The 23,571-nt window shown below is 34.9% G+C and overlaps 1 protein-coding gene and 1 long non-coding RNA gene across 6 annotated transcripts in view; one reads left to right on the forward strand and one right to left on the reverse strand.

Moving 5' to 3' along the window:
* Positions 1-2,862: 2,862 nt before the first annotated feature.
* LOC137014975 (uncharacterized) overlaps positions 2,863-23,571 on the reverse strand; it is a 132,362-nt gene continuing 111,653 nt past the window's right edge. For 3 of the 5 annotated variants that reach the window (XM_067379584.1, XM_067379594.1, XM_067379604.1), the window contains 2 exons: positions 18,650-18,688; positions 4,823-7,759 (listed from right to left, as the gene is read on the reverse strand). In XM_067379584.1, the coding sequence (XP_067235685.1) occupies positions 7,734-7,759; positions 18,650-18,688 (65 nt within the window). In that variant the 3' untranslated portion in view covers positions 4,823-7,733. Of the gene's footprint in view, positions 3,324-4,185; positions 7,760-18,649; positions 18,689-23,571 lie in introns of those variants that run through there. The other 2 variants (XM_067379567.1, XM_067379575.1) reach the window with 2 other exon arrangements.
* On the forward strand, positions 13,498-18,050 carry LOC137015063 (uncharacterized). Its single transcript, XR_010893919.1, has 4 exons — positions 13,498-14,355; positions 14,702-14,806; positions 16,454-16,585; positions 16,670-18,050. It is a non-coding gene; the product is annotated as an uncharacterized lncRNA (long non-coding RNA).

Raw genomic sequence — 23,571 nt, forward strand, 5'->3', positions numbered from 1 at the left:
GTGAACACATTCAACCACATGAGCGTTTACACTACAAAAGCAATCCTGGTTGAATGCGTTTTCAACTACTTCTGGAAGTGTTCGAAAGTGGACAAGCTCAAAATGTTTTATACCCCGTTCACACCTGTATAGCGTCGTCCACTTGTGATCCTAATTTAAAAATAAATGTGCTTTTTCCGAATGGACCCGAGAAGTCCCCAACTATGTTGTGCATTTAACAAAATTCTATTTAAAACAATTCTACCTCACTTTTTCTAAGTTCTCTTTGAACAATCTCTTTGCGATTCTATGCACAATGGATTATACGCACGGCTGCTTCCGCATTTAGACACAGTTGCTCCACATTTTTGCCTACCGTTTCAACAAGCGCCACCAGCATGGATTAAACTTTTAAAAATCATCTTGTGGTCAGGTAAATAAGAGTTTGATCGATCAAAACCCATCTTAAAAGCAGGTGGAAACAGTATAAACTTTACTCAGCAAATGATTGTGTTCTCATTTTGTTCTGTTCCCGAGAGGAGTAGTCATGGGTTCCTCTGCATTTTGTAACTTAGCATTATTCAGTCGACATTGCGGCAAAGTGAGCAAGCTAAGTTAGGCTGGTTCAAATAAAGTGTGCTGAATGAATGTGATCAGCTGAGCCACTCAGATATTTCGAGGTGTAACCCAGTCAGAACTAGACAGCTATTTTTGATCACTGTGACTGAAGCACGAGAAATTCTCTTAATAACACTTTTAAGTATGTTTACCACATGAGTTCAGTAAAGTAATATATATATATATATATATATATATATATATATATATGTAACCCCTCTACCCTTCTTGATAAGATGTTTGCTGTACTCTAGTTAACATGTGTCCAAGTGTTGTTGTGAGTCCAGATGAAACAGAAAAGAGCATGTTGAATGATAAAAAGACCCCAGGAGAAATGTTTGGTTTCTATTTGGTGTGTGCGAGTGCCTAATGCTCTTTGAGTCCAGAAAAACACTTTAAAAACACTCTGAACTGAGCAATTCTTTCATAAACAACAGCCTCTTTTTCACTCCTGCTCTCTTTCTCTGGGAACATGAGGCTGCATGTCCTTTATATTTTGTTGCTGATGCTGATTTATGACAAACAAATGATAAGTACAAAATATTATCATAGTTTCTTTTCACTTTCACTTTCACTTTATAATCGCCCTCTACCGGTGAACCATTGAAGCGTTTAGAAACAGTGATGATGTAATGAAGCCTCGTTTACTGAAATCACGTGACTTTGGCAGTTTGACACACGCTCCGAATCACTAGCTGTTTCTCAATTCCAAGAACGCAGAGAACGGACTTGCGTTCTCGTGGAGTCCGGTCTTGCCAGGCGACCTTGAAAGAACGATCTCGGAAGGACGCGAGGACACAGAACGCATCATTTGAGAATTGAGATGTGCTGCGATCTTGTTGCTCAACTGACCGTCCCAGCATATTATAAGTGGCTAATGCACAATATACAGCATAACATCACAAACAATTGTCATAACCTGTTAAAAAATTCTTTCATATTATTATAGACATTGTTTTCATATAATTTTATATCTTTTTATTTCACCGCGTGTATTTATGAAAATGAGTAGCCTTTGGCTGTTATGCTTTATGTTAAGATTATTTTTTATATGCCAATAAAAATACTGCAGGCTTTATTCAGGTTATCATTTTATTAAAATTAAGCAAAACAAACGGTTTACTTTCACGAGCCGTCACGTATTTACGAGCTTGTAGCTGGAATCTCACGAGAACTTTAAAGCTTACAGGCTTCCGTACGTCGACCGCTGCAGCGTCTTCTGGGATTTTTAACGGTTCGATTCCCTCAAGTTTGCATTCGATGCATCCTCGATATCAAGAACACATCCGGGTACTTTCATGCGTCCTCCGTTCTTAAGTATTGGAACGAACTTCGACGGTTGATAATGACGTAGAGCAAGAACACAAGGACGCAAGATCGCTGAAGAACGCATATTGAGAAACAGCCACTGATTCGAAACAAAAGATTCATAAAGATTCGGAGCTTCATGAATCAGTGTGTCGAAATCGACCATCACTGGCTGTTCCTTCAGCTCTTCTGTCGTTGTATCACCAAATCTTCAACGATGATCATCACATGATTTGTGTTTGTGTTCAGGTGTGTTTGTTGCTGATGCAGTGAAGTCAGAGTCAGTGACTGAGGGAGAGTCAGTCTCTCTGAACTCTAGTTTCACTCAAATACAGACACTATTACCTCTATGTATATGTGTATGTATATAATTCTCAAGCATCATTTCACTGAGTGTTTGTTTCTGTCATTATTGTTGAAACAGAGACTCGAGCAGAAGAAATCACTGATCCCACATTCAACAGAAGAAACAGAAATAAATGGGTAAGATCTTTGATTTCAGTGTATGGTGTGTGTCTGTGTTGTTTCAGTCTGATTTTAGTGTGTCTTGAGTCACACACAGCAGCAGCACAACATATATTGATAAAGCAGTAGATGTTTGTGGATTTACACTGTAGACCTTCATTTAGACACACACAAACATTAGTCCGCTGACACACAACTTTAAAATATAGCAGTGAATCCTAAAGATAAATCCTTAAGAATTTAGTCAATTTCTAGTTAAAGTCTAGTCACTCTAGACTTGTGACATTTCTACAGACACTGCAATGATCGTGATATGATGTCACACTTTATAAAAACATAAATTCAACATATAACTGATGATGATAAATCCAAATGTACAAGAATAAAGTTTAAGCCTATGTTTGTTAGTGTTCACACTTTGACAAGATTCAGTGTGTCAAAAGCACATGAGGATCCACAGCAGAGAGAAGCCGCACGTGTGATCAGTGTGGAAAGAGTTTCTCTTTATTAAAGTCACCTGAAGATACACATGAAGATCCATGCAGTGGAGAAACCACATGACCACAGTCTGAGATCACGGTAAGCATTAATACAAATATATATATAATTTATTAAACAGAGTTTTTCATTTCAAAAGCATTACTAAATTCAGTTTATATTTCTAACAAACAAAAATGGTGAGAAGTGGTGAAAAACCTGAGCTACCACTAAATCCAAACATTATCATTTCTGACTCTCTCTCTCTATGTGGTGATGTACATCTCTAAAACCTGACACATGGACAATACTCAAACTAAACTGAAAAATAATACAAATATATGAATAATAATAATAATTTGCTGTCAGTTGGTCTGTTTGTGAGTTTTATAACTTCAGCAGCTCTGTGACCAAAATCATGAATCTTATTGGTTTGTCAGTATTTTTCACAGTGCAGTGAAGAGATGACATCACTTCTGTAAAAACAATGAATGACACATGAATTACTGTTGTTGTTTTCATAAAAGTACATTTACTCGTTTTACATATAGGTATATTTTAGTCAGAGTTATCGCTCTTCGTCTGCTTGAGCTCATTCTGTAAAGTTGAACAGAGACTCACTCGCTCTCAGCACAAGCATTTAAAGGGTTAGTTCACCCAAAAATGACATTTCTGCCATTAATTACTCTACACCAGTAAGATCTTTGTTCATCTTCAGAACACATTAAGATATTTTTGATGAAATCTGAGAGGTTTATGCAATATAATCAACACTTTCAAGGTCCAGAAAGGTACTAAAGACATTGTTAAAACAGTCATGTGACTGCAGTGGTTCAACCTTAATGTTGTGAAGAGACGAGAATACTTTTTGTAAGCAAAAAATAACAACTTTATTCAACAATCTCTTCTCTTCTGTGTCATTCTCATATGTTGTTTACGTCCAGCGCTTCCAGATTCTACGTCAGAACTCTGACTTATTATTGGCCAAAGCTGGTCACATGATCAGCACGATGTGTGTGATGCTGACGCAAGAGCCGACCAATAATGAGTCGACGAACTGACGTAGAACCTGGAAGCGCTGGACGTAAACAACATTCTTCTCAGATTTCATCAAAAATATCTTCTCACTGGAGTGATCTAGAATAGAGGTGATTCTGATGAATTCAGTGACACTAAGAAGGAAAAGTGAGCACTGTTAGACCTTCATGACTCACTTAAAGATGTGGCAAACAGACCTTGAGTGTAACTTTGATGAAGTCCAGTGTTGCTCTATATGTAAGATTGTTTTACCTCAATATCCTTTAACAAAATTTCAGGACAGAATTATAAATTCCTCACCTCACTTTGAGTAAAATGTATCCAAATGAATCACCTATAGATGGGTCAATTATGCAAATCTGGGAATGTAGAAAACAAACATTTTTAGAAAAAAAGGTTCACCCACCATTGTGGATATGCTTTAAAACAGGGGTCTCAAACTCAAATTGTCGGGGGGCTGTTTCTGTGATTGACACCTCATAGGAGGGCCATATTAACATTCAAGCGCAAGAAAGCGCAACATTTCAGAAAATTTACTTTCCTTTGCATTATTTCTCATTTACTTCAAATTTCATTAGGCCTACTAAAATATTTTTATACCTATACTATAAATATTTTATTTACCATACTAAATGTAAACAGCAGTGTATCTCTCATTGTTACAGAGTGTAATATAATTATATAATACTATTACTAATATAATACTACTAATATACTAATATAATACTATTAATTGCAATAGTCTGGTGCAACTTCTCACATCCAACAAGGTGCATGGAATAAAAAAAAAAAAATAGTAATTTAGGAACAAAACCAGCAACAGTTGTGGCATGGAGGGGTCAGAAATAACAAAAAACTGGAGCTATATATATATATATATATATATATATATATATATATATATATATATATATATCAACTTTATTTGGCCAAAAAATAAAAATCTCTCATTGTTACATACATTATTAGTTTTTAACATTTAGTGGAAGTATTTTCCCTTACTTTATGTTAGCTTAAATAACATTAAAATCTTGCACTGAACAACACTGTACTTAACAAATACAATCCCTAAATACATTTGTACACTCTTCTGTTTCTTGACAGACACCTGCAGCGCTTGTGCTCACACAGCTGACACACATTTGTCCAAGATGCCGTTTGAGCATCGGTAACGTTTAATGGTTCCATCGGACGCGTTTCGGTGGTTTAAATCGACGCTCGTGACTTAAAGACGAGTGCTTTTACTGTAATTTAGGTAAGCGCGCTCGTAATAGAAGTGACGCGGTTGAGAGCGCGGCTCATGGTTGCATAGAAACGACAGACGCCACTGGAGCGAAAGCGCATTGGAAAGAAGGAGAATGCGGCACGGCCGCTTATGTGACACGATATGTGAATGCCCCTTAGAACGGCGACTTTTTCTTTGCATATCAGACAGGTAGCAACTAGAGAATAATACTAATAATAATTTTAGCGGGCCGGATTATGTTTTATTTTTGAGATCAATTGCGGGCCGGGTGGAGGGGGAGGGCGGGCCGTAAATGGCCCGCGGGCCGGCAGTTTGAGACCACTGCTTTAAAAACTGCATGATCATATTTTTGACCATAGCTGAAACTGTATTTTTTCTTATAAATGTAATTTCTACTGTTATTACTTATTTACTTTTTAATATTATGACCATAATTGTTCTACCATCTGCTGCTGTATCTATTGTTGTTTTTTTTGTTCTTTCTTTTCTCTTTTTTTCTATATAAAAGTATCAAAACTAATAAAAAGACAATAGGAAAAAGATGAAGTGCATGTGAAAAGCCTTTTCTTGGCACTGGGTGAAAATGCAGTACTTGAATTAGCAATAAAAAGAAAAAAACATTCTAGATTGTACTTTTCTTCAACTATAAATCAGCACAAAGTTATTATTTAGTGCTCTTGAAAGTTGAACAACAGCTGATTAAAGTCTCATTTTATTGCTGGACATTTGTCATTACAATCAACACAACTAGACAATAATTAATTTTAAAGGTGCCCTAGAATGCTTTTTCACAAGATGTAATATAAGTCTAAGGTGTCCCCTGAATGTGTCTGTAAAGTTTCAGCTCAAAATACCCCATAGATTTTTTTTAATTAATTTTTTTAACTGCCTATTTTGGGGCTTCATTAACTACACACTGATTTTGGCAGCGCGCCACCCCTTTAAATCTCGTGCTCACTGCCACATAAGCTCATGACTATATTACAGCGCATTTACAAAGTTCACACAGCTAATATAACCCTCAAATGGATCTTTACAAGATGTTCATCAAGCATGCTGTATGCATGCTTCGAATTATGTGAGTATAGTATTTATTTGTATGTTTACATTTGATTCTGAATGAGTTTGAGGCTATGCTCTATGGCTAACGGCTAATGCTACACTGTTGGAGAGATTTATAAAGAATGAAGTTGTGTTTATGAATTATACAGACTGCAAGTGTTTAATAATGAAAATAACGACTGATCTTGTCTCCGTGAATACAGTAAGAAACGATGGTAACTTTAACCACATTTAGCAGTACATTAGCAACATGCTAACATTTAGAAAAGACAATTTACAAATATCACTAAAAATATCATGATATCATGGATCATGTCAGTTATTATTGCTCCATCTGCCATTTTTCGCTATTGTTCTTGCTTGCTTACCTAGTCTGATGATACAGCTGTGCACAGATCCAGACGTTAATACTGGCTTGTCTAATGCCTTGAACATGGGCTGGCATATGCAAATATTGGGGGCGTACATATTAATGATCCTGACTGTCGCGTAACAGTTGGTGTTATGTTGAGATCCGCGTGTTTTCTGGAAGTCTTTTAAACAAATGAGATTTAAATTCAAATTTTGATTCTAGGGCACCTTTAAAAGATTTATTAGGAAGCAAAAGCTGTATCAGTGTTTGTCCACTAGAGGACAGAAGAGATCAGACATTAAGATCAGCAGTATATCAATATTCATCAACATGCTTCTGAAAATATAACAAAACACAAGAAACAACACCACAATGTGGTATCATTCCACTAAATATTAAATCTGAACAAAATGTCTTTTTACATCTTTTTTTTTTTTTTTTTTAAAGAAGTACAATAAGGCTACTGTAAGTGCTTCAGCATGAATATAAAGGCACTTTAAATTTACCATACATTTAAAACTTAAAAAAAAAATGTATATAAAAAGAAAGTCAACTTAAGTAGTTGTTATAATTATTGTTATTTTTACAATAATAAAGTCACTTACAGTGAAGCTGAATAACACTGAATGGTCGAAGCTGTTTGTCTCAAACACACTAATGAATTTCTACACATGAAGAGAAGGTCATGTGATCTCAAAGACATGTGATTAGTTCTGAACATGAACGTTAATCAGGCACTGGTGTTAATTACATAAAACATCAAATTCAAATGCTGTGGTAAAACATCTTATAAAAATCATATTCCTCAAACTGATAACTGATTGATAATCACACAGTCAAAGCTGTGAGACTCACACTAGTATTGTGTAACAGAGGTACAGGTGTGAAGTGTAACATTATTAAATGATAGAAGAAAGTGTTTGATTATTATGTTTCTTGGTTCATATAAACCACATACGCTTTTTACATGCAGGTTCATCATCTCAACAGACACGGGTTCATTTCTCTCTGTAACTGGATGGATTCTAGAGGATTATGAAAGCAGAAATGTGTTTTTTGTTGTTGGAGCTGAAGTGTTGATGATGTCAGAGTGATTGACACTGGTGGGTGTGTCTTATCTCATTTAAGTAAACTCTCCTGCTCATTCACTCCATCCCGATCCTCTGCATTCATCTCTACAGTCACTGATTAATTCCCTTGTTTTTCTGTGGAATCTGTCAGAAAATACACAGACAATGACAAATTAAAAGAGATGATCTGGATTCAGTCATATTATATGAGACATCAAAACTAAAGTCAAGCATTTACATGTATAAAATCATTTAACACAGACTGTCAGAAGTTCATCTCACTTATTTGACAAGTTCAGTCTGGTTTAAGCACTTTTCTCACAAATGAACATCATATTTATTGTTCTTGTGAACTCAAGCATCTACTAAAATAAGCAACTAAAATGTAAAGTTCATTTAAACTGTTTGAAATCTGAAAACTGAATGAAAAAACTAAAGTGAATGAAGCCGCATCTCACACATCAAATCATGATCACACTTTAAAGATACCCTTGTGAAAAAGAAGTGCACTTAATTGTATTGAAAGTGTACTTTTTGTGTACTTCAAGTCTTAAAAGTATACTTTTTAAAAAGTGCACTTGCAGATAATATAATATAATTAAAATTAAAGGCCACTTAATTGTACTTAAAAAGAATATACTTTAATGACAATATTTATTAACACACTTAAGTGCACTTTTTAAAAATGAACTTTGTAATAATGTCTAATTAAGTTGTACTTAAAGAAATTACACTTTAATGACAATATTTATTAACATGCTTAAGTGCACTTTTTAAAAATGCACTTTGTAATAATGTCTACTTAAGTTTTACTTACAGAAAGTACACTTTAATGACAATATTTATTAACATGCTTAAGTGCACTTTTTAAAAATACACTTTGTAATAATGTCTAATTAATTTGTACTTAAAGAAAGTACACTTTAATGACAATATTTATTAACACGCTTAAGTGCATTTTTTAAAAATGCACTTTGTAATAATGTCTAATTAAATTTTACTTACAGAAAGTACACTTTAATGACAATATTTCTAAATATGCTAAAGTGCACTTTTTAAAAATGCACTTTTTAATGATCTCTAATTAAGTTTTACTTAAAGTACACTTTAATGACAATATTTATTAACATGCTTAAGTGCACTTTTAAAAAATGCACTTTGTATTAATGTCTAATTAAGTTGTACTTAAAAAAAGTACACTTTAATGACAATATTTACTAACACGCTTAAGTGCACATTTTAAAAATGCATTTTGGAACAATGTCTAATTAAGTTTTACTTAAAGAAAGTACAATTTCAAGACAATATTTCTAAACTCACTTAAGTGCACTTTTTAAAAAATGCACTTCATTTTTACTTAATTATGACTTTATAGTGTTTTAAATAAGTACACTTATTTTGATGTATTGACTAATATGCTAAAGCACATGAAAAAATAATTTATTTTAATTTCAATTTAAGTGTGTTGTCCAAAATGACATTTGTTAATGTATTTTAAATGTGCTTAGTCTTTAATATATAGTATACTGTGTGCATTAATACACCTGAAATGTATTTTTCTTTTGAATTTCAATACAATTTTCAATACTTGCTTATACAGTATAATCCAGTACAACTTATTGTTGAAATTTTTATCACTAGCTCCTGCTCTAAACTCAATTAGTGTCAGTTTTCTACATAATATTTGACATAAAATGTCATTTGTGGAGTGCTGAATTTGTGATACTTAATGCAATAGTGCTGTACTTTACATATGTGTCTAATAATTTTAATATCATTATGTTGTTCTAAGTCGATTAAACATATTTAATTGCATTAGTTGCAAGCAAAGGTTTAACAAATCTAAACAAAATTAATTTGAATTCATATTCAGTTAAAATACATTAATAATTTTAATCAGACTAAACTGTAAAAATGATTGACTTTTAGTTAGGTGAATGAGTCAAGTTCCCTAAACGTACAGTCGAACTACAACAATGAACTAGAAAAACTTCAATTTGAACAGAAATTAAATCATAGCCTATAAACTTTTTGTTGAATATAAATCCAAAATACTACGTCATGACGGCGCACTACTTCACCAGAGTTTGAAAAATGCACTCTCAGCCATCTTTCTGTGATCGCGATGCGCGAGGCAACTCTGCTGATCAAAGAAGAAGAAAACAAAGGAGTGCACGTTTGGATGACTACAGATGAGACGTTATGTACTACAAATAAAGAAGCAAGTAAGTATCTTGATATATGCTCTCTTCATTTTTATTTTTTCACCGTAACATAGCAGTTCTTATCAGGGCTCTCAAGTTTTGAACTGAGTTCAGAGTGAAATTTCGGCGGCGACGGGGGTTTGGGTGGGGACGGGGGTCTGATATGAAAAATGACACATTCGTACAAATAAAAAAATATTTATTTAATTCAGCATTTTTGTGTGTATGTGAGTGAGTGAGTGAGTGAGTGTGAGAGCTAGATAATGGTAATATAATCATACACATTATGTTGTTTTTCCTCAACATTGTAATGTGAAACAATATAAACATGGTAACCATATTCCGACTCTAGTGTACCTTATATGTACGTTACGTTCGGCACGATAACTGGCGCGCTCTGCTTTACTAGTGTTTTTTCCCGCTCGCTGCTTGAGCCTATAATGCTTTTGTTCTTTAGGCCTATATTTTTTGTTTACACATATTGTTTAATGTTTTAAACTGAATGAAAACCTTAAGATAAAACACAAACTTGTTGTGTATATTACCTAATCATAAGTTTGTTCAGAAATGGTGACGACAACTTGAATAAAAAATAAAAATAAAAAACGTTTCTCATTTTCTCAAAATAATCGTAATTTAAAGCTGCTGTCCGCGATTTTTGGCCCTCTAGCGGTTAATAAACAGAACTGCACGCGTCTTGCGGAGGAACATTCTAGCCGGAGCTACTTTTCTCCGTGTATGTCTCATGGTATGTCTATGGCGAGTCACAAAGTTACATACTCTGCGGCGAGTCCTACCAGTCCGGTCTGAAATAGTCCGAATATAAACACTTATTACAAGTGTACCATATGATTCAGGATAAGACAGAAACACGGTTTGGAAAATGGATTCATGTTGTATATTCTCATTATATAATTTTTGTACATTTTTAACACAAAAAAAGTTGCGGACTGCAGCTTTAAATACACGAATATTCGTTTTTTTACTAGCCCAAATATTCGAATACAATATTTTGGAAAAATGCCCATCACTACTAGCCAGGCAAGTTCACGTAAAAGTACTCTGGGCAAACTGTTAACTAACCTACCAGTTGCCTGGACACAAATATTCCCCAGCAATTTGATGAGATGACTTACACTTCGGTAAATTTGGTTTTATATTCGCACATTCGGCCATCCGTATTCAATAGCCTTGTTAATCACACTACATTGGACATTCAGTGGACATTCACAAGTAAATATGCCATTAAAACAATACTTGCCTATTTTGATCGACTGTGAAAAATGTTGTAAGTTGACAATCATTGGTTGTCAATATCATGTCGCTGCTTAAAATTCGCAAACATTAATTTATTCCACATTTATTGGAAAGTCTGAATTTATCAGAAGTCCGAATGTGCGAATATAAAACCAATTTTACCCAAGTATGACTTACTGTACTCATAGGATGGTCCCACATCGATCACGATCAGTCTGTAGCCAGATGTGAATCAATGTGACTGACAGATGTCCTCCTCTAGCTAACTACTTCAGCGAGCATCTGAATCAGTGCGCGAGCCCGTGAATCACAGAATGTGTCGATGGAATCAGAACATAAATATTTTTGTGGCGGGAATATCTAAATCTTACCCGGATACAGTAATTCTATTTTCTGATTGGCTGTTCGGTAGCTATATTTTTTTTATTAGATTAACTGGTGCGTGGCAGGGCCTTCTGAACTCTATGGGGAACTCGCTTGATTCCTCTAATAGCGGCGCAACTTGTTGTGCATTATCCTGGAGATTTCTCTGCGTGAGAAATACAAGGTGTGGTATGGAAGCCCGTTTCCGCCACTAAAAAAAAAAAAAAAAACTCCACTAAAAAAAAAAATAAAAATAAAAAGCCACAAAAAAAAAAAAAGATGAATTGTGACTTTTTATCTCAGAATTCTGACTTTTTAACTCACAATTGCGAGTTATAAAGTCAGAATTCTGAGATATAAAGTCGCAATTGCGAGTTATAAAGTCAGAATTCTGAGATATAAAGTCGCAATTGCGTGATATAAAGTCAGAATTGCGAGATATAAAGTCGCAATTGCGTGATAAAAAGTCAGAATTCTGAGATAAAAAGTCGCAATTGCGAGTTATAAAGTCAGAATTCTGAGATAAAAAGTCGCAATTGCGTGATAAAAAGTCAGAATTCTGAGATATAAAGTCGCAATTGCGTGATAAAAAGTCAGAATTCTGAGATATAAAGTCGCAATTGCGAGTTATAAAGTCAGAATTCTGAGATATAAAGTCGCAATTGCGTGATATAAAGTCAGAATTGCGAGATATAAAGTCGCAATTGTGTGATAAAAAGTCAGAATTCTGAGATATAAAGTCGCAATTGCGTGATAAAAAGTCAGAATTCTGAGATATAAAGTCGCAATTGCGTGATAAAAAGTCAGAATTCTGACTTTTTTTCTCGCAATTAACTGATGGTCAGTATCTCTGTCTATAACAGTGCATCCAACGATAGCCGTGCTGCCGTGAAGTCTGAAGCTGTTGGTGTATAAAATGTGCCACTTCAGCTTTGTCTGATTTATTGCGCCTCCGCCACAGCTGATTCTTCTTCTTATTATGATTATTATTATATTGTTATTATTGTGCAAAATTCATTAGTGTATCCATTCTGTTAAAAACAACTTTTATTGTCCAAATACTTCGACTGTAATTTGCAGAATTGCATGATTCTACCCTTGAGTAGCAAAGTTAATGAAACATGATAGGTATTGGTTGTTTTAGTATTAAGCCCACTAGATGGCAGTAAAAGCTGTTTTTTCTCCTTGAAACGCTGTGTACAAGGTTACTGTGGAAACATTCTATATGCATATTCCTGCATAATGCATATGTCCGGAGACTAATCTTTATGTGTCTCCTCCAGTAAAATCAATATTTCTTTATTGGTAAATCGGCGCTAAAAATAATCCTTTATGATGTCCTCTATTTTATGTAAAATAATTTCAAAGCAGCAATCCTGATGGTCTATTTAATGTATAATAATAACAAAGCAGTAATCCTGATGGTCAGTCGCAATGAAAGGAAATGCAAGCAAAGTAAGAACTGTGATAAATAACGTTTCACATTAGTAAGAAAAAGTCAGAATTCTGAGATATAAAGTCGCAACTGCGAGAAATAAAGTCAGAATTCTGACTTTTTATCACGCAATTGCGACTTTATATCTCAGAATTCTGACTTTTTATCACGCAATTGCGACTTTTTATCTCAGAATTCTGACTTTATAACTCGCAATTGCGACTTTTTATCTCAGAATTCTGACTTTTTATCACGCAATTGCGACTTTATATCTCAGAATTCTGACTTTATATCACGCAATTGCGACTTTATATCTCAGAATTCTTACTTTATATCACGCAATTGCGACTTTATATCTCAGAATTCTGACTTTATATCACGCAATTGCGACTTTATATCTCAGAATTCTTACTTTATAACTCGCAATTGCGACTTTATATCTCAGAATTCTGACTTTATATCACGCAATTGCGACTTTATATCTCAGAATTCTGACTTTATAACTCGCAATTGCGACTTTATATCTCAGAATTCTGACTTTATATCACGCAATTGCGACTTTATATCTCAGAATTCTGACTTTTTATCACGCAATTGCGACTTTATATCTCAGAATTCTGACTTTTTATCACGCAATTGCGACTTTTTATCTCAGAATTCTGACTTTTTATCACGCAATTGCGACTTTTTATCTCAGAATTCTGACTTTATAACTCGCAATTGCGACTTTTTATCTCAGAATTCTGACTTTTTATCACGCAATTGCGACTTTATATCTCAGAATTCTGACTTTTCAATTCATCTTTTTTTTTTTTTTTTAGTGGGTTTTTATTTTTATTTTTTTTTTAGTGGAGTTTTTTTTTTTTTTTTTAGTGGCGGAAACGGGCTTCCATAGTGTGGCGTGTGAGCGTGTGAACGGGTTGAAATGCGTGTGTCACACGCCCAATGCGTGAGACTTGAGAGCCCTGTCTTATTGCCATTAAGAGTGTAACTTGTTTAGTTTAATCGCAATATGGAGGTGAATTAATCATGTTTACTATATTTTTTTTAATGATTGCATTATAATAATTTCTTATATATGAATGTGATCGCGTGTGTGGGCGTGTTCAAAGAATTTGGTTGCTGAAAATATTTTAATTGAACTCTGACTTTTTAAATCATTTTAAATGACTTAAGGTTAAATTTGCAGAACTAAATTCAAAGATCTGATCTTGTAACATTCAAAGACATTTACATTTAATCCATCTAAACGCTAATATAAGCACCAGTAATGTTCAATATATCACCCCCTCTAGAAATACTGCTTATAATCTATTTTTCTTTTTGCATTTGAAAAGTGAGGTGTTCAATTACTGTTTGTGTTTGTAATATGTAATATTTTTGTGCTTATCTAGTTATATATTCATTTTGTAGGATCAGTACAGATCTGTCAGTGGAGATACAGTGCAAGCTGTGTGGAATCAAAGACCCGTATTGATGAGGTGATGTTACAAGTTTTGCCATTAATTCAGCCAGCACACCCTGATCACACATTACAAGCTAAACACTGCCATCAACTATCCTTATAGCTTTTAAATGCTTTGAATCTTTTCTATTTGCAAGTAATAAATTCTCACCTGTGCACTTACAAATCCCCATCTCATCATTATATATTTATAATGATATTATATCATTATTTTCAAAGCAAAACGCATTCTGTGTGAACGCCCGCTCAATTTGCTTGGGTCTTGGGTTATTTATCTATATTTGTGTAATTGATAAAGTTATGTTTAATTCCCTGTAAAGTAGGAATAATAACATTTATAAAAATGTTCTCTATGTTTAAAGGCCAGTGTCAGTGAAGATGGTGTGGTCACTGGAATCCTGGTGTTTGTGGGAAATGTGAAGGAGCTTCTCCCAGGATTCTACATCAGTGTTGTCCTGATGACTGAGGTAATTCATCTTAGGTGATGCAGTTGCGGTCAAAAGTTTACTTACACCTTGCAGAATGAACTGCTTCATCAGGGAAGTACTAAATAAAAAGACAACATGCAAATTTTTATGATCCCTTTTATTGTTAAAATTATTTTGCGAATACTGCAAGGTGTTAGGGTGATTTGCCTACAGTGGTTTAGGCTGCAGGATGGCCGAATGACTAAAGAAACGTTATCAGACAAGAAACTTATAGTTTTCTACCATCTTGCTATTACTACTCACTGCCACTTATACCAACAACGGAAATAAGTGCAGTTATAATAGCAAAATATGTGGGAGAGCATTATGATCATCACACATCAAAGTTAATACTGAATCAAAACTAGTTAGCACATAATTTATAATTGAAATAGTTTAATAATATTTGGTTTAGGACTGCACAATATTGGCAAAAAAAAATTCTGCAATATATATTGCGATATGAAAAAAATTCACCAGATGACTTAAATAGCTCTATTTGGAAAGAAGTAATCATTCTAGGAGGATTGGGTTGATTTTGTAGGTGAGTGAATGCACATAGAAAATAATGAACAAATTATAAGCATAGATAAATATAGAACAAAGATACAAATGAAATAAATAGTGCTTTATATTTTTCAGCTAAGTCTAACAGTATTCAGTAGGGCTGGGTATTGACAATGTTCACGATTCGATTAGATTTCTATTCACAAGCTTGCGATTCGATTTCGATTCAATATCGATTATTTTGGATGTATATCAGATACAGTAAATGACAAATTTTCTTGAGGAAAAAAAATCTCTCAAATAATGCTATAAACTACAAGAGGGAGTCACTTGGTACTATATTACTATAATATTGAAGGTTAAAATTAACTTATTTACATACAAACACTTAAATTACAATAAATAGTTTTTTTATCATAAAGTTATAATACTAACTTTAGAATTACATAATCATATTTCTACTCCAATTCGTTTTTTGAAATATAAACATTTAAATCATGGCTGTCATAAATAATTTATTCAAACATGCATTAAATACATAAATTAATTATAAATAAAATAAATATTTAAAATAAAATTATAATGAATATGTAACGTGGTGCATATAATTAGCAGAATGCTCCTCTCTATAGCTGACTAATGAGTTTATCTGAAGTAAATGTGACGTTACGTGACATTGTTTACAAGCTGTTTTACTGACGTCTTTCCACGGTTGAAACACTGATCTGAGCGATTAAATGTGACATGTTATGGATCAGTTGTACTGTATCTTGTAACACACCTTCAGATGTTCATTCATATTTATTTCACACTGTAACTGGTATTAAAGTGGAGGAGATGATCGTTACACAGTACACATCTTGGCTTCAATCACTATCAGCAACTCTTTGCCTTTAGGAATACCAAATGTGTCTAGGAGGGTGGTGAAAAAGGACATCAAATGTCTATATTCATTTTTGATTATTTTCAAAACTACAAAGGTGTATATAAACTTTGGAGTTCTGTATATATATCTATATCTATTGCTTTCATTCAATTGAGCCAATTATAATAATGGACTGACTCTGTTTACAAACAATTGTTTTCCTTCTGTTTATCTTTTTCCTCTTTGGAACATGTCCATTTACGCATACTGTGTAGAGATGGTGCGCAGCTTCATGGACATTTGAGGTTTTCTGCCGATGGAGAGCTTCTGGGACATTGACATAAACAGCACTTTTTCCTACAACTTCAAAAAAGTTGGTTGTGGCGAGGGGGGCGTGGTTCAGCGAGGTCTGCAACCGGAGAGAATAGCGGGAGACGCTTGGTAAGTGAGTGGGTTGAATACAAATCACGAACACCTGTTTCTCATTCCAGTGATTGGCGCGGAGACAGGTCAAAACGCCGTGAGAAGCAGGAGTGTGTGAGAGAGAGGGGAACTACTGACTGAGTCGTGTCGAGGTTCTTGGAGTGAAGCCCTTGTGGATTGTGTATACCAAACTTGGAGAGAAGCCCTTGTGGATGGTGTATACCGAACCTGGAGTGAAGCCCTTTGTGGATTGTTTATTTTTGTTGTTGTGCGCTGCACAGTCGTTCTGTTGAACCTTTTTGAAAGTTAATAAAGTCTCAGTCAGCAGTTGTTCGTCGACCCTGACCTCTTCCTTCCCCAACTACGAACTTAACTGTGCTACATTGATGATAGACAATTTTGGTTTCTTGTTTTTGTGCCTTTGGAATTCGTCAAGTTTTTTGTTTTGTTTTGTTTTTCTTTTCAAAATTACATTCACTGTAATGCTGGAGAAAGATTTTAGAAGAAACCTTTTGGTCCTGTTTAATGTTCGATGCTAGTAAAGGTTTCAGAGCTTATAAGTAACTAGGTTCGATAACACTTTACAATAAGGTCTCATTTGTTAACATCAATTAATATATTAGGCAACATGATCTAACTATGAGCATTAACTTTTTACAGTATTTATTCATCTTTTGTTAACATTAGGTAATAAAAAATATAGTTTTTTCAAGTTAGTTAATAAAATGTATAGTCATTGTTCATGTTAGTTTACAGTGCATTATCTATTAACATATGTAACTTTTGATTTTAATCATGCATAAGTAAATGTTAAAATGAATATTAACCAGGATTAATAAATGCTTTGAAGTATTTTTCATTCATAGTTCATGTTAACTAAAATAGTTAACTAATAAAAAGTTATTGTAAAGTGTTACCCAAAGTTTTGAATCTTTTCTTTTCTTTACATTTTGTTTGTATACATTTTTGTTTGTATCTTATTTATCATCTTATAGATCATACCGAATGATTTTATCTGAAAATGTAAAAATGCAGAAAGTGATGGGTAGGTTTTAGGTACCTTTGTATGTGAGGGAGATAATGATAAAATGATATCATTAAATGATAATGATGATCATATAAGCCTCTCTGTCCTCCAGACTCTTTCTATATGAGAGTTAAAGTGTTGTAATTGTTTGTGTTTGTATAGTGTTTCTTGGGTTTTTCTTGTGCATCAGCAAAAAGGTTTTTGCGTATTTGTTTTAGAGATTGTTTTGTCAATAAATGTAGAGGGTTTCAATTTGCATTTGTGTTGATTGTAATATTTTGAAATATACTAAATTGTAACTTCATTATTATATGTAACTACAAATAATGTAATAACAAATGTAAATAATGTAATTACAAATGTATTAAATGATATAACAGTGTACATGTAAATTACATTGAAGTATATTTTAGTTCACATTAATTGCTTGTCAGTACATTCGGAAGTACACTTTTACCATATTTCAAAGTACATAAAAATTGTAAGTCGCACTTAAGTACTTAAGTAGTTTAAAAAAAATCACTCAGAAATTCAACTTATTGCATTTAATATGAACTTAATCTGTGATATATTTAAAATTAATTACAAATAGAATGCACTTAAGCGGCTGAAAACATTACATTTAATTCACACTTAAGTGTATTTATAACTGATATTAAAATATATTTTATTTCACATTAATTGCTTGTCAGTACATTAAGCAGTGCACTTCAACTATATTTTAAACATACTAGACGTAATTATGAAGGTTATCATAAAGTTGTATTAAAGTACCACTTAAGTTGTTCAAAAAAATCACTCAAAAGTTCAACTTATTGCATTTAATATGAACTTAATCTGTGATACATTTGAAATTAATTACAAATAGAATGCACTTAAGCGATGAAAACATTACATTTAATTCACACTTAAGTGTGTTCTTTTTAAGTATATTATTTGTGCAATAAGTACACTTTATAAAAGTATACTAAAGTGCACTTTTTTTTCACAAGGGTATTCAGCACAAATGACAGACTCTCACCCTTCATCAATGGTTTCCTCTCCTCTTCATCTGTGACTGCTGCACATAGAAACAAAGAAATACAAGGAAAATGTTTCCATTAGACCAAGCATGTTTTTGCATGTAAAAAAAAGGAAATAATTTGTTTGACATTACTACATAATCATCATTCAGATGCTGTTTTATCAGTGTGAAACAGACAAAGACAGTTTGCTGTTTCTGGCAAGAAGAAAACAATATAGATTTTTCCTTTATCTACAGAGCACTGATATAAATAATGCTGAAGAAAATTCACTGAGGTGATGCAGCAACTTAAAGGGTTAGTTCACCCAAAAATGAAAATCACATCATTAATTACTCACCCTCATGTTGTTTCACACCCATGAGACCTTCGTTCATCCTCAGAACACAAATTAAGATACTGTTGATGAAATCCGATGGCTCAGTGAGGCCTCCATTGAGAGCAAAGCCATTGAACTTCTCAAGATTCAAGATCCAGAAAGGTACTAAAAACATATTTAAATCAATTCATGTGAGTTCGGTGGTTCTATCAGTTGAAACACTGCTTCAGAGCTTTACGAATCGAATCAGCGATTCGGAGTGCCAAAGTCATGTGACTTCAGCAGTTTAGCTGTTTGATACATGATCCGAATCACTAATTCGAAACAAAAGATTCATAAAGCTCAGAAGCTCTGAAGCAGTGTTTTGAAATCAGTCATCACTAGATATTGTTGAAAAGTCGTTATTTTGTTTTTTTGATGCACAAAAAGTATTCTTGTCACTTTATAATATTAAAATAGAACTACTGTAGTCACATGAACTGATTTAATTATGTTTCTAGTACCCATTTGGATCTTGAGAGTTTCAATGAAGGCCTCACGGAGCCATCGGATTTCATCAAAAATATCTTAATTTGTGTTCTGAAGATGAATAAAGGTCTTACGGGTGTGGAACAACATGAGGGTGAGTAATAAATGACAGAATTTTGATTTGTGGGTGAACTAACCCTTTAAATCATTTTGAAACTTGAATCATTAATCAATCATTGACAACTTGCATCTATTTTGATGGTAAGATGGCGGGACGCACAGATGCAGCGGCTTCGTGCACCCCACATATGTGTTGTTCTATGATATTAACGTTTACTGACTATTAATGTATCACAAATAAATGCGAAAGTGTACTATAGTTGCCAGAAGCTGCTACAGATCGGTTCAAACTACACAGGCGATCATTTTAATGTGGAAACAATACTGCAGGAGATTCTTCAACCACCGCAACTATCATTTCCAATTCACAGAGGGAGAAGACGGAGATGGTGCAAGGAGAGGAAGCAGAAGAGGGGCAAACGAGCGGGCCTACTAGTGAGACTAATGCTGCGTTCACACCGAACACGAATCGCACGCCAAATTCGCGTCAGGCTCGTCTAGTTGGACGCTTGAACATTTTGAGTTTACACGCTTCATTCGCGTGTGACATTCACTTCACAACAGAAATGAGAGGGGCTCTCCTGCTCCTTTATGTGTCCCAGACTCTCCCACTTCTTTCTGCACACTTCCTCTGAATAAACACAACTCGTCAGCGGGAAAATAGTTGTAAATTACAGCGAATAAGCTCAATTGGTTGGCTTTAGCTAGCTTGTAGTCTCAATATGTATATATATTGCTCAAATTGAGTAAAGACCGTTTTTTACCACTTACCAGATTGTCCGACCTCCTCACTCACTTTCTTTCAAGCAAGATCCTTTTTATTTCTGTTTCTATAAAAGTATGAAGATGTACAGCGACGATGATTTTGTCCTCCATTGTGGTTTCAGATTTCTGCCTCAGCTCGCTACGTAACATCACTACTAGAGCAAGCTCCTGATTGGTTAACGCGGCGCGAATTTTCTCCAAAAATTCTCCGTCAGACACGTGAATGCTCGATTAGCCTTAACATGTAAATCAGATGCCCCAGACGCTCCAGACGCGTTCGATGTGAACGCAGCATAAGAACTGCTCCACACAAACCTCCCCTCTCTAGTATCTTTCTTGTGAATACTAGACCACTTACCAACAAAATGGATGAGCTCTGACTGGACATTGTCATACATAAACCCACAAAGGATTGCTGCCTTCTGATTTTCTCAGAGACGTGGCTGAACCCTAGCATACCGGATGCTGCAGTTGAGCTAGCAGGCCATACGCTACGTCGTGCCGACAGAACGACCAAATCCGGTAAGAAAACAGGAGGAGGACTGTGTTTTTGTTAATGATTCCTGGTGTGCTAATTCTACAATGATCGATAAGGTTTGCTCTCCGGACTTGGAATATTTAATGTTAAGATGTCAACCTTTTCATTTGCCCAGGGAATATATACAGTTGTGATTGTTATGGTCGTATATATACCACCTCAGGCCAATGTTAAGGTGGCACTGGACCAATTATATCACGTTATTAGTAAACAACAGAATAAACATCCTGATGGTTTCACCTTGGAAACCTTCCAGGTCGAGAACGCTGTGCGCGTCTGTGCTGCCGCTTCACACCTGGACTGTTTGTATGTTTTGTTACATGATTTTCCACCTTTCTGTTTGGATTACTTTTTTCACTATTCTGTCTGGATTACTCCATTTCTCACTGCTGATCTTTACATTTACATTTATTCATTTGCCTCATTTCATCCCTTGCCTGTTCATTGTCATTTCCCATTCTCCTGCTGGTGACTTCAATATTCATGTCAATATTTTAATCTGTTTTAATCTGACTCAGCATGTTCATTTTCCTACCCATCCTTGTGGTCATATCCTTGATCTGATATGTACATCAAGGGTTGATATCTGTACCATCTCTTCTTCTGACACTGGTATCTCTGATCACACACTTCTTGATTTTTAGCTTAAGTCTGCCTATGCATAAGAAATGCCTTAAAACTGTTATTTCATACCGCAATCTGAAAGCTATTGATACTGCATCATTCTGTACCTCTACCGTTTCTTCAAACCTCTCAGATGTCTTTGATATTTCTTCTCCGTCCATGATATTATCTAACTATCACACCATAATTTCTGAAATCTTACAGCAGCATGCTCCTATTAAGACCAGATGTGTCCCTTCTTCCCATTCTTCTCCTTGGTTTACCCCTGAGCTCCGTATTCTCAAAGCTACTGGTAGACGGCTTGAGCGTCTCTACAGTCTTACTGTACATTATTTAGCATTTCTTGATCATCTCAAAAAATAAAAATCTGCTCTCATCTCGGCTCGCTCTAGTTGTGTCTCTGCCACAATTAATAAATCAAGTAACAGGCCAAAAGCATTATTCAACACAATAAATAATCTTACTAAACCTACACCTCTAAACCTACACCTCAAGACTCCCTAGCTTCTAATGAGCTTTGCTGTTCTTTTCTGGATTATTTCCTTGAAAAGACCGATGCCGTCCACTAATGCTTCTCTACTGATACAAAGCTCAGCTATCCACGAAATCTATCCAGTCCAACTCTGTCTTGTTTTTCTTTGACGACCCCATCTTCTGTCTCTAAGTTAATCTTGAAATCCAACTCTTCTTCCTGTCAACTTGATCCTGCTCCTACTTCTCTCCTGAAACTTTGCCATTCTGCCATCTCTCACTTCATCAATACATCTCTTACCTCTGCTTCATTTCCTCTGCCACTCAAAACTGCTGCAGTTACCCCTGTTCTCAAGAAACCCAAACTCGATCCCTCAGTTCTATCTAATTACCGTAATTTACCATTCATAGCAAAATTACTGGAAAGCACTGTTGCCTCCCAACTCCAGTCTTTTCTAGTTGAAAATAATCTCTTCGATCCCTTTCAATCTGGTTTTCGCCCCCTCCATAGAACTGAAACTACACTTGTAAAGGTTGTGAATGATCTACTGCTTTCTGGTGACTCTGGTTCTGTCTATACTTCTGCTACTTGACCTCAGCTCTGCATTGGACACCGTCTCCCATGAATTACTGGTTTCTCGTCTCTCTGATTTGGGTATTTCTGGTTCTGCTCTTTCTTGGTTTTCTTCCTATCTCTCTGACAGACAATTTTTCATCTCAGTTAAGGATTTTCGATCACCTACTGTCCTCCTAAAGCGAGGTGTTCCCCAGGGATCCGTTCTCGGGCCTTTATTTTTCATAATTTGCATCATACCGCTTGGTCAGATTTTACAACGTCATGGTCTGAACCATCATTTTTACGCTGATGACATTCAATTATACTCAGTCTGCACACCTACTCTACCTCCCCAAACAGACAAAATCTCTGTGTAAATTTGGCTTAATTCAAATTTTCTGAAACTCAATATGGACAAAACTGAGATTATTTTCATTGGAACTCTCTCACTTACCAGCAATTTCACCTGTGATATTGCTGGTTCTCACATCAAAACATCCAATACTGTTAAAAATTTAGGTGTTATCATTGACTCTACCCTATCTTTTCAGTCTCATATTACCTCTATAACCAAATCGGCGTTCTTTCACCTACGTTGCATTGCCCAACTCCGTCCCTTCATCAGTACCAAAGACGCTGAAACTGTCATGCTCTTTTCATTGGTCTACCATCCAGCTCCATTTCCAGATTACAATACATTCAAAATTTTGATTGATCTCCACTGGCTTCCAGTTGCCCACCGTATTAAATTCAAAATTCTCCTGCTCACTTTTAAATCTTTGCATGGTTTGGCTCCCCCTTACCTCTGTAATATGTTCGTCCCCTACACCCCGACTCGCTCACTACGTTCCTCTGACTCTAACCTTCTCGTTGTCCCTCGGCATCGCCTCTCTTCAATGGGGGGCAGATCATTCAGTACTATCGCACCCAAACTCTGTAATTCTCTCCCTCGCTCACTCTGTTGTGTTAATAATATCTCTGACTTTAAATCATTACTCAAAACTCACCTGTTTTCTGAATGTTATACCTCTGATTTGATGGATTGATTGTTCTGCATAAT

The sequence above is a fragment of the Chanodichthys erythropterus genome, chromosome 3 (assembly GCF_024489055.1).
Source record: "Chanodichthys erythropterus isolate Z2021 chromosome 3, ASM2448905v1, whole genome shotgun sequence".
Lineage (NCBI taxonomy): Eukaryota > Metazoa > Chordata > Actinopteri > Cypriniformes > Xenocyprididae > Chanodichthys > Chanodichthys erythropterus.